The 16,603-nt window shown below is 38.8% G+C and overlaps 1 protein-coding gene across 1 annotated transcript in view; it reads left to right on the forward strand.

Annotated features, from left to right (window-relative positions):
* LOC104168986 (protein sidekick-1) overlaps positions 1 to 16,603 on the forward strand; it is a gene marked incomplete at both ends in the record, with an annotated part of 245,870 nt that overhangs the window by 169,054 nt on the left and 60,213 nt on the right. Inside the window, 3 exons of the mRNA XM_009709783.1 lie at positions 5,140 to 5,287; positions 6,158 to 6,298; positions 9,835 to 10,016. Coding sequence (XP_009708085.1) covers positions 5,140 to 5,287; positions 6,158 to 6,298; positions 9,835 to 10,016 — 471 coding nt within the window. The remainder of the gene's footprint in view (positions 1 to 5,139; positions 5,288 to 6,157; positions 6,299 to 9,834; positions 10,017 to 16,603) is intronic.

Genomic DNA, 16,603 nt, shown 5'->3' on the forward strand with positions numbered 1-16,603 from the left:
TTGCAGTTGTTCTGCTATAGGAATGGGGTGAATGTGCCATCATTTTGAAAATGCTATAATCCATTGACTGAAATTTGTAGAAGGCTCAGCAAAAATCAACAATAGTTCTCCAGAAATCATGCAGACAGTCCCTCAGAACTCCACAGGATCCTGTGAACCCTTGCTCACTCCGTGATAGATCCAATAATTTTGGCTGATGGCATTGCAGTCTACCACTGAGAGAGTCTCATTATCACAAATCATAGGTGTATGTACTTCAGCAAGCTTGCAGCTGCAAAAAGCAAACGCAGACTGAGTTTGTTGTGAATTGAGCATCTTAACTCCCAGAAATATTCTAGATCTTGCTGTCCTTTCAGTTTGCACCTTTATTTATTTTGCTTTTATGTACAATGTTTAAATGGTTACTCATAGAAATAGGACAGAGAGGAATCTAAACCCTTGAATATTCCACTGTTGCTGTGTTCTCTCATTTCATATAACATTGCTCAGCTTTATGGATGCCAACAGAATAGTACCACAATGTCAACAGTGACTTTCGTTTGGAAAGCTGACTTTAATGTCTGTATATTGTCACTGTCTTGTTTTGGTTTTCATTTTCTTGAAGTGTTTGTTTTTCAGAGTTATTTTGATCTCAGTAGTGTCTGGTTAATATTTAGTTTTTACAGACCTCCTACTCCTTTGGAAAACACCACCTTTCCTTTGTTCCCACCTGTCCCAAGTGATGTTTGTGAATGAAGCTGACATTTGATCTTGTGTAGGTATAGTTGTGTCTGATACAACTGTGCAGAATCTGTCTTTGCTTTTCAAAGAAAATTTCCTTTTAGATTTTCTGTCGGTGCTGTTTGTGCCGCAGAAAGAGCAGCTGTCAAGGAGTCAGCGTATGCCCTTCCTAAGCTCATCTGCTTGCGTCTGTAGCTCTTTCACTGTCAGCAGCAGTGCAATATGCTTAACATCCCAATCCCCGTTTGCTTTCATACCTGCAAAGGTTAGGGAGGGACATCAGAATTACGATTTATTTTCCAGTTAGCAAAGCTGCACGGGAGACTTTCTTCTTAGTTCTGTGGGGTTTTAATACATGGGTTTTGCTTTGCAGTTACAGGTGCCAAAATGTAGCCTAGTTTTGTTCTTTTTTTTTTTTAGCTGTTTTGCTTTGAATAATTTTCTGATAGCTTTAGGATCCATTGTACGTTTTGAAGCACATACCATAAATAAATGCATAATAACAGTATCTGTTTCAGAGAAATAGCTGAAGAGGGTTCAAAATAATAAGCGTAAATTTCAGGGGACTAATTACTAGCTGCATTAGAGAGAGGTGTGTCACTCCACCTGGCATGGATTAGAACTCCTTTTCATTAATATCAATTCAGTAAAGAGATATAAAAACCTTATTTTAATTAGAGGAAAAAACAGCAGCAGATAGTGCACATAAATTGCTGGACATATGAACAACTCTAGTCACCTAATTTTTAAAATGAATGTATTTGGCACAATGCAATAATTCTCAAATTACAAGTGTTCACAGTAGACCGTGTCTGTGGGTAACTTGAGACATATGGCCTGAAACATTTGGGGGCAAATTTATAATCTAATTTGAAAAACACAGTTCCAGGGAAACACAGTCATTAAGTATTCCTGCCCACACAGAGCCAGGAGTGTGAACCTTAATTTGAAATAGAATTTTCAAATAAATAGTACCATGCATTGCTGTCATTTGCACTAATATAATTTTTGGATGTTTCATGACCTGTTTAGATCCTGTTGCAATATACCTAGGAATTCCACTAAAGTATCTTCATGGAGTTAGAAGGGGATATGCTTATTTTATTCCAAAGAGGTTTAGATTTCAGGGATTAATCAAAAAATATTCTGAATGGTCTTTTCACCGAAGAAAAGCATTAACACCTAAAGAATTCTGCTGAGTACAATTAAGATAAAAGCCCATTTTTGTTTTATTGTATTCTGGGATATCTGTGCTGTGTGATGTAATGATATAACTCAGATTCATCACATTGTGCCAATGAGGAGATAATAAAAGCTCCTATGAAAAGCATCTATACATGCTTAACCTAAAGCCTATGAATATTCATCCTGAATTTGGTAGGAATATTCAAATGGTAAAAATTGAACAAGTTGATAAATCTTTGCAAAAATGAAAGTAAAAATATGTTGTTCGTTGCAACCGTGACTTGGATCTATACATGACAGTGTTAAAAGATACTTCTTCTTAGGCCACTGGCAGACCTTGTTGAAGTCCTACCAAAAGGATGAACCATTTAATTTTTATTTGAACTTTTTGCAATATCATATTGTCATGGAGATTTGAAAAATGAATTCAGTAAACTCCAGCAGTACAGCAAATTCCAATACTACCATCTATGCAAAACCCCCCCGAGAAGGAAGGGGATGGAAATGTACTCCAAACCTGCAAATATCAGCTTTCTGCAATAGATCTAATCTGTAATATCAAATTAGAAATGATTTTGAGGGAATTTGCAATTAATGCATGAATTGTAAGGTAGATAGGGAAATATAGAAGAAATGCCTCTTGGTGAGTAACCAGTGTTGTTATATGTATCACAAGTGCATCCAAAAATTCTTGACAGAACGAATGTAATTTCTAAAACCTGCAAAATCACATTGTAAATAAAGAGTTGCCTATTAGATTCTTTGTTTCCAATAAATTAACTTGGAGAGGCAATCGGAGTTAATTCAAAATACCCAATATCCTTAAGACGATGGACAGCTAAATATGAAAGTTTTTCAGACAGTAGCAATTACAGTGGAAAAGCAAGCAAGCAAAGCCCAGAGTACATTCTGGGCAGCTTAAGTTAAATGAAGGATTAGCACAGTCTGTTCAATCTAACAGAGGCTTATTTAATAGTTTGACCTGGCAAGTCTTTTCTCACCATGGAACTTCTCCAGGCTTTCAGGACAGGCGAGTGACAGTCATCCCTGGAGGAGAAGGAAATCGGTGTTGAAAATTTTATGGCATGTTTCCGATGTCAGAATTGCTCTTCTGTATGGTAAAACAAGCTTCTGTACAATTCTGGGGTTTGTTGTGTATTTAAAGAGGGAGAACAGCTTTTTGAGGCATTTAGCTTATTGATTGTCAAAAGAAAGACTTGACATTTAAATTTTAAAGATACTCTGCACACTCACTGTATCCACTGCTCCTTGAGTGAGCAAATCCTCCCCAAACCACCTTTCTTTATGAATCGGAGTGCCCAGGAGATGAATAGGCTTCGTTTATATTAGTTTTCAGTTTAATCTCTCTTCCTGCCAGATCTTTTATCTTCCACCAGGAGAGGAAAAAGAATTAATAAAGTATTCTACAGATGCAGCATATAAACAGAGCAAAGCCCCAAGGTGCTGAAGAGATTAATAGGCCCTGTTGTTGAATCAAACTGCTCACTACATTGAGCTGCTTGGGTTAAGCACTCTCAGGTGGTGTTTACACTAGCAGTAAACAAATTAAATGCTCTAGGAAATGGACCACTACCCAAGTAGCTCACACAAGGGTATCTCACTCTCTTGTTGGTGTCTGCTCTTCCATTTTCCTCAGGAAGCTGCTTCAGGCAATGTACTAAGTCAGCCTTACCTTAACTTTGACTTACCTTGATTTGCTGTCGTGTACCCTGGCTGTTACAGGGTGAGTAGTTGTTTGGGAAGTGTCAAGAGAAACTTGATAGAATTCGGAAGGAACTAGGGTGCAAAAGACTCCTAATCAATGCTTTTCTAGATAGCGTAGATGTATTTCCTCTAAGGTCTTTCTAAAAGAAGTTCAGTGTTCAACAAAGATGAATTGCCATCAAGATCTTGCAGCTGAAGTGACTGTTGGTAAATCATCAACAACTGGCAAGGATAGAACTTGACTGCTGTGCAAATGTCCCTCTCCAGCATTCCCAATATTCTACTGTGTTAGTTTTCCTGTTACAAAAGTCTTTGTTCTCGGAAAGCCATTACTGGAATAAATATATTTTGAGCAATTCAAAAATGCGGTGTTTGTAGCCCAACAGGCATCATACCCTAGAGGACTTGAACTTGCTAAGGAATCTGCCAACAAAGCACTAAATCAGTGGTTTACATCTTGGTGTGAAGTTTAGCAGCCTTCCACATTTGGGACATCTCATCTTCATTTTCAGGCAGACGTCTAGGTGACCTGCCAGGAGCTGCAGTGCACTTCTGATGAGCAACATGCACAGATATGTTGCCAAAATCTACAGCTAGCTCCTCAGTAATTTCCAGAAGTGTTAGTAATTTTGAGCAGGGAGCATGAAAACAGCTGGTATTATTTAAAAACTGAACAAATCTTTAAATTGGCTGCTTCCATTGCTCTACTGTTGCAACACAGACCAAATGTCACCTCTCCCTGACTATTTCAGTCATGACTTCAGGGAGAATATGTGACACCAGGCTACAAAGAAAAAAAAGTCAGGATATTTAATTTTCAACATGTTTCATTTCTGACCTCTGTGAAAACTTGAAAATGTAATTTGGGCATCAGAGGAGGTCGGTAGGTCAAGTATGTGAACTGACAGCAAGGTTTTTCTAGTGCTCCCGGGGCTGTTTATACCAGGGAATCTTCCTAGGAAACGATTAGACCGAATGCCATATACTATCTCTAGGAAAAAAATTGCAGACATGTAGAATCCGCAGCAGAAGCTTTCTCAGGTCTTACAGCAAAGGGCTGATTTGGCAGAGAGAGTCACGGTTCTACACCTGCTTGCAGGCAGGGTAGGAGGATATTCCAAACTGACTGTGAATCTCATTACAGTCCTTCCACCAGAGCCACTCATGGGTGTGGTGGTGTAATGGCCTGCCAAACAGATGGGTTGTGAAATACACAGCCCATCTGTCTTTATCATGCTTGTTTCCTCTTTTATTAAAATGTTAATGAATATAGTTTTTATTTATTATGCCATGACATGTGCAGCATCACTTTCCAGTAGACAAATGTGCAATCTGCATAACCGTGTGGGCTGACAGGAAGGTTTCTTCTGCTGAAAAGAAACTTCTTCCCAACGTTCCTCTGAGGAAAACAAGCACAAAGAGCTCTGAGCAGTCAGAGGCGTTTTCTCACTTCTGCAGGGCTTTTAACAGCACTTCCATCTTTTCTTCACATGTAAATTATTCCAACAGATTCTCCCTGGAAGGTTCACCTATCAAATCTTGACCCAAAGATGACCGGAGTCACAGTAAGCGGACTAACTCCAGCTCGAACCTACCAGTTCAGGGTGTGTGCAGTTAACCAGGTGGGAAAGGGCCAGTACAGCTCTGAGACCAGCAGGTACAGTAAAAATAAATAAATATCTATGTACTAAAGGTACAATAACCTAGAATTATTGGCAGGAAAAAACTGCTGATTGTTTGTGGATGAATAAAAATAAAGTTATCTTTTGCACAATAATTGGGGAATGGAGCAGTTAGTGTTACTCAGGCCTCTGGAGAGTGCTCTGCAGCTGTCAGTAATTGGTGATAACGGCAATTAGGCGATGCAGGGTATCAGCACATGATGGGAGAGGTGCCCTCATATTTCCAGAGTATCAGTTGAGCAGAATCTTGGAAATATTTTTTTGCTCTTATGCTAAGTCACAGCAGTTAGCCCAGGAAGGAATATAGCATTCACCCAATCATTGCAATGTCACTTCTGGAATTCACCCAGATGTGACATAGAAGGATGGCTTCATCAAATTTAGTTTCAAATGCATCCCCCTTCCTCTGTGAACCAAAGCTTGCTGTGAGCTTGAATTGCAGAACAGCTGAACTCTAAATGGCTTTTTCAAAATGTAGGAGTTTGATATGAAAAATATTGAAAGAGCTGAAAGAAACAATTTGGAAGGAGTCACAGACACTGGACCTGAGCTCTAACTCATTCAGGCTTGTAATCTTTTGAAAGAGTTGTAGCAGCCTGGGTGATTCAGAGAGAATAAGGTTACCTCAGCTGTCTGTCTTGTTGCTTGCTTAACTGATTTCCTATTATGTTGATTTGTTGTAACTATTTCATGCATGTCTTCAGCAGTTTGATCAGCGTTATATTTCTTTCTAGTCATCAGACTTTGATAAAAGAAACTGGTTCACATGGAGCGGATACATCAAATAGGATTGTTGTCTATCATTTATTTCAACACCCACCTCTATCACATACTTTTGTACTTAGGTTGATGCTACCTGAGGAGCCCCCCAGTGCCCCACCTAAAAATATAGTGGCCAGTGGGCGCACCAATCAGTCCATCATGGTCCAGTGGCAACCTCCTCCCGAGAGTGAACATAACGGAGTTCTTCATGGGTACATCCTAAGGTAAGTAATCTCCTAACCTGGAAAGTCTGGAGATAGATCAGTGTGTGCATGTGAGAATTCAGAATGATGTGACTTAAGAGTGTATTAAAACCTATTTCTAATTCCATCGACTGTATTAGTTATTATTTACAAATGCTGTGGCTGCCCTGGTTTATGAGATGAGAAAATGCCTCTGTTCAAGTGGCCATAAGGGTGCAGGCACTTAAATTCTAGCCTGCCTATACTAGGGAGTCGGGGAGCTGGGGTCACTGTTAGCGACTCCGAATGGACTGCCTAAGTGGACTGGCTCCCTACGGAGCCTCTCAACATCCAGATAGCTTTTTTCCATTTTCAAAGTGAAGCGAAGCACCAAGTACTAAAAGTGTTCACATGGGAAGTTGGTACAGTGCAGCCTATGCATTGCAGATGCGTATTTGCTTATTACAATTTCAGCTTCCTGCTAGAAAGGTTAATTAAATTTATCAAAGACACAACAGGGCTCCTGCACTATGGAAGAGCAAGAATAGAATCAATAAACTTCAGTTTTCTGCCAAACAGAATGGAGTGAGGGAATGACAGGTCAGATGCTTCATGGCAGACCTTGATTTGGTTTTGAAAATCGGTCGAGTAAGATTCTTTCAGCCCCATCTGTATTTATTAATGAGAAACAGATTGAGACAGGTAGCTGGGGATCCTGAATACATCCAGTCTTTCTGCTTACACAGGATTTGTTGTGTTGGAAAGGGTGTTGCTACACTGAGACTTTGCAGAGCATTTCCCATTTGTAATTCTTTGGGACTCAGTTATTCACTCCTACCCAATTCAACTACAGTTTACTTGCTCATTTGGCATCCTGCACGTCCTGCTGTGCTAGCAGCCAGCTAGGGCCACACCTTTAGTAAGGGAGGCATTATCTAAATTAGAGTTTTTGTGGGAAACTCCCAAGCATTGCACCACCGCTGACATATTTCTAAATGATGGTTACAGCCTATTGTAGGCAGGCTGCTGACATTTTTAATACAGTGTCCTCCAGACCTGCTAAAAGATAACTAAAGGCTACAGTTTAAATGCCAACATCCTGTTCATGCTGTGCTCCTACTTTTGCTGGCATGGATGGAAATGCTTTTGCGATGTTAAGATTGTTGGTGAGCTCCCAGAATAGTTCTGGAAAGTTCCTTCTCTCTGCAGGCAGAGCTGAAGTCTGTTAATCTCCCTCTCACCTGCACAGAGCCTATTACGGTGGTGAGACACTTGTGCAAGCGCCTGCAGTTTTAAGACTCAGTTTGAAAGATGTGCCAGTCATCAGTGACAGGTGGGAAAAGGTGCTTTAACTTCTGCCTATAGCTAGAATCTTGCCATGAGACTTGGGTACCTGTTTGCACGGGGTACAAGTGTTGCTTGTACAGTTCTTTCCTTCAAACTGGCCTACTCGATGATAGGATTAATTCCTTAGCTATTCCCAATGAGTCTTACCCAGTCTCAGCATTAAGTCCTTTGAGAAAGCAATCCCATAGACTCCTACTTCTGGCAATCTGTTCTGTTTTCTCTGTATAGCATTTTCAATAACATTTAACTTAAGTATTTTCTACAACATCTATCAGCATAATTGATCCCTGTCCTCGCTGTAACATCTCTTTCCGTTTTAATAGAGAGTGATCATATTCATTATGCTCAATCCGTGAACCTTTTTGATGCCTACATGCTTTGTCTTGACTACAGAGCAGAGAAACCATTTATTTGACAGGAATTTAAGATTATCGTATAAAAGCACAACTGTCCCAGGCTGTTCTTCCGCTTCAGATTGTGTGGTCACAGCAATGTGCGCTGAAGAAAAGTCTTCCTGCACTGATTTCTGTAGAATTAAGATATAACAAAATGAAAACCACCATGCATCCCAGAGACCCAATGCTCAAGACATGCAAGGTACTAAATTGATGGAACACCTGATCTTTAAAAGTGAAGGTGCACTGCACAAGTCATATGGAGTATACATCAAAGTCCATGGTGAGAAAAATCATGAAGACATGACATTTCTGAACTGGCCTCTTTCCTCTGCCCTTTTTCTCACTGGCAGTATTGTATTTAGAGGACTGCCATGCTAACGGCGTAATAGATTAAATCACAGGAGCCCTCTGCACCTTGTCTGCTAGGTGTAAGACAAAACATTGCGGCACAAAGAATTGACTTTGCCAGGAAGCATACACCCTTCACAGGAGACAAAAGAAAGACAGAGGTAGATACTGCATAAAGTAGAAAAAAAGATCAAAACATTCAATAAACTCAACTGAGGGCTGATGTTTCTTTATTTCCATTTGTGTTTCATAAATGGAATCACGCCAGTGTAGCATTGTAAGTATGAAGTATGCCAAAATATGGTCAGGCAAGAAACTCCTCAGCAGAAAACAGAGGGATTGTCGGTGATTAAGAACTGATCTTTTTATAAGAAGACTTTAGAACAAAATCTATGGCTGAAATACATGAAAGTGTCTAATTGTAGAAATTGCACCAATTTAACTTAGATGAATTTAAAATCAGACTGTAAGATGTCAATGAAATTGTTCTGTGTCAATAAGCTTTTGGTGATTACTGCAAAGCAAAAGATGAATAAGAGTGCATAAAAGCTGTGTGGTGAATAAAAATACAAATGTTTCCACATTTGTCTTTTTCATGGAATAATAATGCCCTGTGCCCCTTACTTGGCCTCTGTTTTTCTGATTTTTTTGTGAATTAGTATATTGTAATCATCTATTGTACCATTTTCCTAAAGGAAGGAAAACAAACAGTATTATTCGCATTCACAGATTTGCAAGGTTTGTTTGTTTTCTATAATTTAGTTGTTCTCCATAGTTCTTGGCATAAAGAGACATATCAAAGGGGCTCTGTTTTCTGCAATATAGTTTTTATATGGGAAAATATATTCAGTGTTTCAGCTTCCCATGTCTCAGCAGAAAGTTTGTCAGGATGTTTACCACTCATCTGTATTTGGCACAGCCCTTCTGGAATTCCAATGCTTAACCAACCCTTCAGTCTTAACTATATGCCATCCTTATTTTAATAATTCTGTTAAGTGAATCCTGGGGGAAGCCAGAGATGGTAACGCCTGAGAGTCTAGAAGGTCAGAGCCCTCCGAGCTCTTCCTTTTCAGATTTCAGAGGAGAAGGAAAAAAACATTTCTCAAGCTAATTTACAGCAGCACCCTGATAAAAATCACATCTGGGCTATTTTTTCTACTAAATCACAGCTTTTACTAGACAAGCCACACTTAAAAAGCTGTAATTTTTCTGCAACCGTAAAACAGGATAAAATACCCGTTTTGTTTAGCCCTGAGCATGTAATCTTGGTGAGATCAGATTATAAATATTATAGCAGTCAAACATGATACGGTCTTATCAGGAGTTAGTCTGTTCTTTCTGGTTATTTTTCATTATTCTTTGTATAATTCTGCTGTAAAAGTTTGCATATTGTCTCTTCACAAAGGAAGCTATTTTGCTAGTCAGGATATTTGCTATAATTGATACCATCTAATTAACTAGCAAATTTTTCTTCCCATATGGTAGGTATCGCCTGGCCGGCCTCCCTGGAGAATACCAGTATAAGAACATCACCAGTGCAGAAATTAACTACTGCTTAGTGAAGGACCTGATCATTTGGACCCAGTATGAAATCCAGGTGGCATCTTACAATGGAGCTGGGCTGGGAGCGTTCAGCAGACCTGTGACCGAGTACACTTTACAGGGAGGTGAGCAAATTGGACCAATATATCCTTTATAGTTACAGTTTATAGCACAGTTTCCTAAGGAGGAGGTGCACTCACTGGTAGTCCCACCTAACAACTTGTAAAATGAATGGTCATTTCAGTCAAAACTGATAGACAACTTGGGGTAGGAAACACCTACAAATTTCAAATGCCCGAGTACAGACAAGATGAGACTCTGCTGCTATCTCTGTTGTAGAAAAAGCTTTGAGTGAATTAAAAAAATTATCTGTTTTTGTTGACCCTCGTGATGACATGTTACCGCACTTGCAGGTCAGAGTTGGCCGCAACGTAAGTAATAAACAGAAATGCTGAAGAGAGCTGGGGTCCTGTGGAATGGATTTATAGGACGTGTGACAGGCAGGGGCTGAGGTTACTCTGCCAGGAAAGTCAGCGCGAATATGGCAGGGAAGTGGGTTTATTGTGGTAAAGATATGCAATATGCCGCATATGCAAGACAGGAGACAAAAGCTGAGTAAATCAGCTGCATTAGTTCTGATAATCACAGAACACCTTGTTTTAGAAATATGGAATAAATTGTAAGGAAACTGCAGGGAAAGAAATACAGCCCATGGAAAAATTTGTAGCATTTCAGGAATGGTGCAGACATTTGCAAAGAGGAAGATAATTTTATCTTTAAAGCCCTGATTTTTATGCTACAGCTCCTCCACATCTTTCTGGTAAATGCTTTAAGAAGAGTATAAATTACATCAACAAAAGGATATGTAATTACTTTTTACAACCAGTGTAAGGCATGTTTACACCTCGAGATTGGTATAAAAATCCATAGGATAATTAAGTACCAGGCCCTTAAAGCTTTCATATATTCCTATAATTGCAGAGTTGTGCTGGATTCTGAGCACTGGACAGTACATAGTCTCTACTTTAATTGTCATAAAACAATTAAACTATTTTAAAAACTTGCAGATTTAGAGTACATCAGTTAATTTACAATCAGTGAAGAATATGTAGTTGTTTGTTAATTGTTACTAGGAGTACATTAGAACATGATTAGATACAATTTGAGATGTAGGGAGATCTTTAAGAAAAGATTATTCATATGCAACGCTAATTAACCACAACAATTAAAGAAGGAAGCTACCTATATTTTTTCTTAGGCCATGTAAAGTCTCACAGTTTAGAGGAGTCTAGACACACTCAGCCTCTTTCTAGAAGTATTTATAGCAGACCTTGAAATGTTTTTCTTAAAGTCTTCTCCTCGCAGCCAGGATTAATGTTTTGTATCCCACTAAAGACCAGATCTCTGCTGAGAATTGGTTTGCACACAGAATTTGAATCTCTTTTGTGAGTATGCTTGTAATTCATTACTTTGTTTATTTGCACATTTTAAGCTATCAAAGCACCTTAACCTTCCATCTATTAAGACTCACATTTGGACTTTACACTCTTTTTCTTAAACCCTGCAATTGACTCTAATTTCCCATGATATTATGTACTGTTATTATCATCCTTTATTGATTGACTGTCTGTTGTCATTTATAAGGATATAAATCCTCTGTTGTAAATTAAGTGCAGTCAGTCCTGCATTCATATTAATCAGCAAGAGTGTTTAGACTGCAGGATGACCTGCAATGGCCTGTTTGTCTTTATGTAGTTCCTAAATGCTCAATGATGGGTAGACATAAAAGAAAAACTGGATATTTCTTATTTGTTTTATATCAGTATTTAATAATAGTAGTAAATAACTACTTCACAGATGCTGCTGTCTCCTAACGAATGCCTTGCTGGGTTTCTGTGCAAATTACTGAAGGCATACGGTCTATTCTAAAAAGAGTTTGAAGACTTTTTACATTGAGAGTTGAAAATAGAGGCTGGTTGGTATCAGTATCATTTGAAACTGGATTAGTATGAAATCTCCATTTGTAATGTGCTACTGTCCGAAACACTACTCCTTTATCTTTGTTGTAGTTGGGAAATGACAGGAAAAGCTGGTGGTTGTTCCTTGCTCTGGAATGTCCTTCCTAAACCAAACCAGCAGGAGTAAGAAAAAACCATGTGTAAAACTGCCTTGTAAATCATATTCTGATTTTAATATGAGCAGAGATAAATGTCAAAGACACACACTTCCATCCATCCCCCTCTCCTACTACCACCACCACCGCCTCTATTCTGACATGCATTAAATGATGTGAGCTATGCTGGCAAGAACCTGTCTGTCTGCAGATGAAAAATACCTGAAACACCTCATATTAATCAAGTGTGCAGTCAAAGCCTGGGAGGAAATGAACACTGGGAGCAGATCAACCCATTGGCAGGAGCGGATGAGCACGTTGGCGTCTTTGTCATAGGGAATATTGACTGGACGTATAAGCTGTGGATTTATACCAGAACCTAGTCTATTAATCCCTTATTAGTCCTCTGGCATGGCTCTAGCCACTGATAACTAATCAGCTACTCAAAGCTCTTTGAAAATCACCAACTTGTAGAATGTAGCCAAATTCACCAGATGCCGAAAGATCTCAACTTGTAGAGAAACTGGCACATAATGTCAGTTAGATAAAATGTCAGAAAGACTTACTGGCAAAGCACTGAACATCCTAGCACTAGGGTCAGACAGTTTGACTGTCTCTAAATCTTGAAAGTCTTTTCAGAGTGATATTCAGCCTAATCTTTTGATGCTCTGTATATATAGGTCTTTCTTCATGAGAGTTTCTCCAGCTGTTCCTTACTTTGATGTCACTTTTCACAGGGATTTATGCCAGCCTTCTACATAGGGCAATTTTTGCTTATTTAAACCGTGTTCTGCAGAACTTTTCGTTGCCATATGAAAACCTGAAGTTTCCCAATACCTTTTCATATAAAGAATAGCTTTGTGACATGTATAAACATCTTTCTGGATGGCGACAATGTTGTTTCTGCTCTGTACTATTGGACGTGTTTACCTTTTCCTGCTGGTTGAGTTGAGAAGGCAGAAGCTTCCATCCTTTGGGTCTGTCCCCTTTATCTCACTAGCATGGGTACTTCTGAACTTCTCTCTGTTTGAAAAACTCCCACCTCTCCTTAGATTTAGGCAAGGCAATGTTTATAAGTAGACACATGGCTTTCATTAGGCTCTTTGCATTGACATTAACCCACTTTTGTTTCTACTTTAAGTGCTATGTCTTTCTTTTGATGCGTATCCCAAAAGCTGATCTTATGTCCTAAAGTTCATAGGTCTCAATATGTCGTTCAATATTGTTTTATTTTCCCTTCTGTGCTGTGCATGGACACCTTGAAAGGCCAGGAAAGTCTGAGCAAAAGGCCATTCCTGAATAAAAGAGTGGGAGAGTCACCAGATCAGTGAGTCTTGATGGTGTGGGGAGAAGGATAAAAGCAAGATGAGTCTGTTAAGCCAGGTCCAAAGCAGTTTCTTCCTCAGGCAGTAGGAGGTGAGCCAGAGAAATTTATGAGAAAGAAGAGCTAGCGAAAACCTGGTTAACTGAAAACTTCCTACTTTCTGTAGGAAGTAATCTTGAAAAAGGAATCTCTGAATAAGGAGTGTCCTCCGCAACCATTCAATTTTATCTCAGTGAAAAGTGATTTCCCTTAGTTTTCCCTTAGGCTTTCTTGGCAAAAACATCTTAAAGATCCTCATTCACTTCCTTTGGGGAGCCTACCAACAGCCTTGGAGCTCCATGGCCATTTTGAGCCCAGCTGCTCCTGTGCAGAAGCAGACTGGAGTTGTAGTGACTGCATTTTGTATCTCACTTTTATCACTGTTAGGTGCCATTTGTCATCTACTGCATTTTTTTTATTTTTTTTTTTTAAAATGATTTCTCAAAGGTTGTGGAATCAGCAGTTGTCTCAGTGAGGACCCTGGCCCCTAGCTCTTACTAAAGTAGTAAAACCTTGTCCTTGTGAGAGGCATGCAAGAAAGGAAGAAGGCCTTTCCCAGCTGCAAGAAGCAAAACTCATCAGTTAGTGCCAAATCTCACACTACTCCATTTCAACTATTTGCATGTGTGGAATTGCAGAGACCACTTCTTCTATGCGCTTGCTGCAGTTCATAGCACAGCAAAGGACATCAGCAGGGGAACAGCCCTCCAGGAGGAATTACCTGCCTCCACTGCAGACTCTCCCCACCGCTCCCACCAGGGATGTGCAGCTTAGCACCTCAAACCAGTGCGTTAAAGGAACAACCAAATCTTCACATAGATTCACAGTTCCCCGAAACTGCCTTATTGAGACATGGAAGCTGCCGCATCAAAGGTCAGGCGCTCTGGAGGAGTAGGAGACTTTTTTACAAGCCTCTGTTGAAGATCTATATTTAAGACCAGTAGTCTGGCTGTCAGAATCTCTGTGGGGTTTACATGCTATTTGCACATAGCTAGAGACAGAATGATTACATGTACACACGCTTAACCTTAATTCCTTCTCTTCTCTCAATTATCTCGTCAGCGAAACCCTTTTAATGGCTTTTATCTAGAGTGCTTCCATGACCTTTTCTACTTAAAATGCTGTGCATTAACTTGCATTCCCAGGGGCTGAGCTCTTAACAGATTTCCGACCATGTGAACTTTATCGGGAAGAAAGTAACAGTTGGTTTTGTCTGACCAATTTGATCTGCAATTCCGAGATGACTCCCAGATGGGTCTCCACTGTGAGATGGTTTAGGAATACTTGCAAACGTGGTGAAGTACAGGTTTAAAAACTGAGAATGTAGATACTTGAGGATTACTCTTGAAACACCTATTTGTCATTGGTAGCTTCTGTACCGCTTGTCAACAAGAAACTTGTAGGAAGAGGATAGATATCTACCACTAAATTAGAAAATTCTTTATGTGGACAGTCACGGTTTCAGTAAGTTACTGACCATGATCTTGGGAAAGGATTTGAGTTTTGAAGTGACCAGGAGGTCAATTCTGATTTAGCTTCTGTCGAAGTCCTTTTCTTTTTTAAATGCAAAACTGTTCAGATACTCAAGGAAGTCTTTAATATCAGGACATAAAAGGAGAACTTTATACTGGCACTTTGAAGTAAATTTGAGATTATAATGCCAATATTTTACTGATTAAAATATTAAAAGATACTATATTATATCTTCTGCAGTACAATTAAGCTTATGCATATCAGATGGACCACGTTCTTTCCATCTTCTAAATGCGTTCACTGAGATGCAGATGTTGATTTTTCGACAAAGATGTCCAAAGAAGAATCGTAATATAAATCATAATTTCCAACATTCTGAAAGTTTTATGTTTTCTGTTCATAATTTTTACTATCTTTCTTCTTGTAGCAAGTACTTTTTGTGCTATGATGGTTTATTCTTGTTTCGGGAAATTATTTCCTAATGCAAGAAAAGTATTTTGGTTTTAAAAATAAATAACTAATGCATTTGGTTATCCACATTTCTAAAACTGTAGTAAACTATCCTCAAGTGCTAGCCTGAGCTTTTTTGAGGACTGTAAGGACTGCAAATAAAAACTTGGAGCTTGCTGATGCAAGTTTTTTTCTCTCTTAAAAAATTTGCATTATTTTGAATTGTCTCTAAAAGACTCATCAGACCTTTAGAATAATACTTATGATATTGAAATCACTGGAAATTTGCTATTCATTGTACAACATCCATGATTGTACAGCATCCATGGGATCCTCCAGTAAAGAAAATGATACCCACAGAAATGAAGCAGCAATGTGCATGCTAATCTGTGTTTCAGGAAAAAGACAAAGGCAGTGGGAATGTCCTGCTGGGAGCGGTTGTACTGTTAACTCTCAGGTGACCTGTATGTGTTTCTTATGCTCTGGGAAAAACAGACTCTTCCTACCACTGCCAAAGTTCTGCATTTCTTCAGATGTGGTTGTCAGTGGGCAGGACATGGGTTATGTATAGATTTTTCAGTACAATAATTGTGTTACAAAATCAACCTAGGACATATAAATAGAGTTGTAATGTAGACGTTCAACAGAAGGAAGAGGAATGAGTGGAGAGGATGATGCTCAGCTGATTTAGCCTTCCTGCCAGAAGGAGATTAATCTATCAGTGATATCCAGGTGACTTCCTGATAACAAAATAACTTGAAGTCTTCTAATACAATTTTCTTCTGCAATAACAAATCTCTGGCAGTTACAGTATCTGAATATGCAAATATGCAGGAAAGGAAGAATTTTGATTTTTAAAAAATCCTTATTCACATTAACCATTAATTATACAAAGTATTACGCACAAAAGCAAATTGAAATACATCTTGTGGCTCTCATAATAAACAGTTTCATCAAAGAACATGAGTAGGGAAAAAAAAACATTTAGTAGGGAACTGTAGCCAAAGCAGCTCATTATGACTGTAGAGTGACTTTAATATTTATTACTGCATATCAGGATGATTTGGTGATTCTCTTAACTACAAAAACTTTATGATGTCTGCAGGTCATTAAGATAATATTATAACCTTCCAAAAGCATATAGGGAATTATGATACATGGCAGAAAGTAGGGCCCAGATTCTAATGAAAATTTAGAGTAGTATCAGATAAATTCTGGTTTTAGAACTCAATAATTATGCATAGTTCATAAATTGTGACATCAAGTTTTACATTAGGGCAAGAAAATTTTGAATAATAGCAGTTTCTGAGGTT

The sequence above is a fragment of the Cariama cristata genome, unplaced genomic scaffold, assembly GCF_000690535.1.
Source record: "Cariama cristata isolate BGI_N322 unplaced genomic scaffold, ASM69053v1 scaffold1961, whole genome shotgun sequence".
In the NCBI taxonomy this organism is placed as follows: domain Eukaryota; kingdom Metazoa; phylum Chordata; class Aves; order Cariamiformes; family Cariamidae; genus Cariama; species Cariama cristata.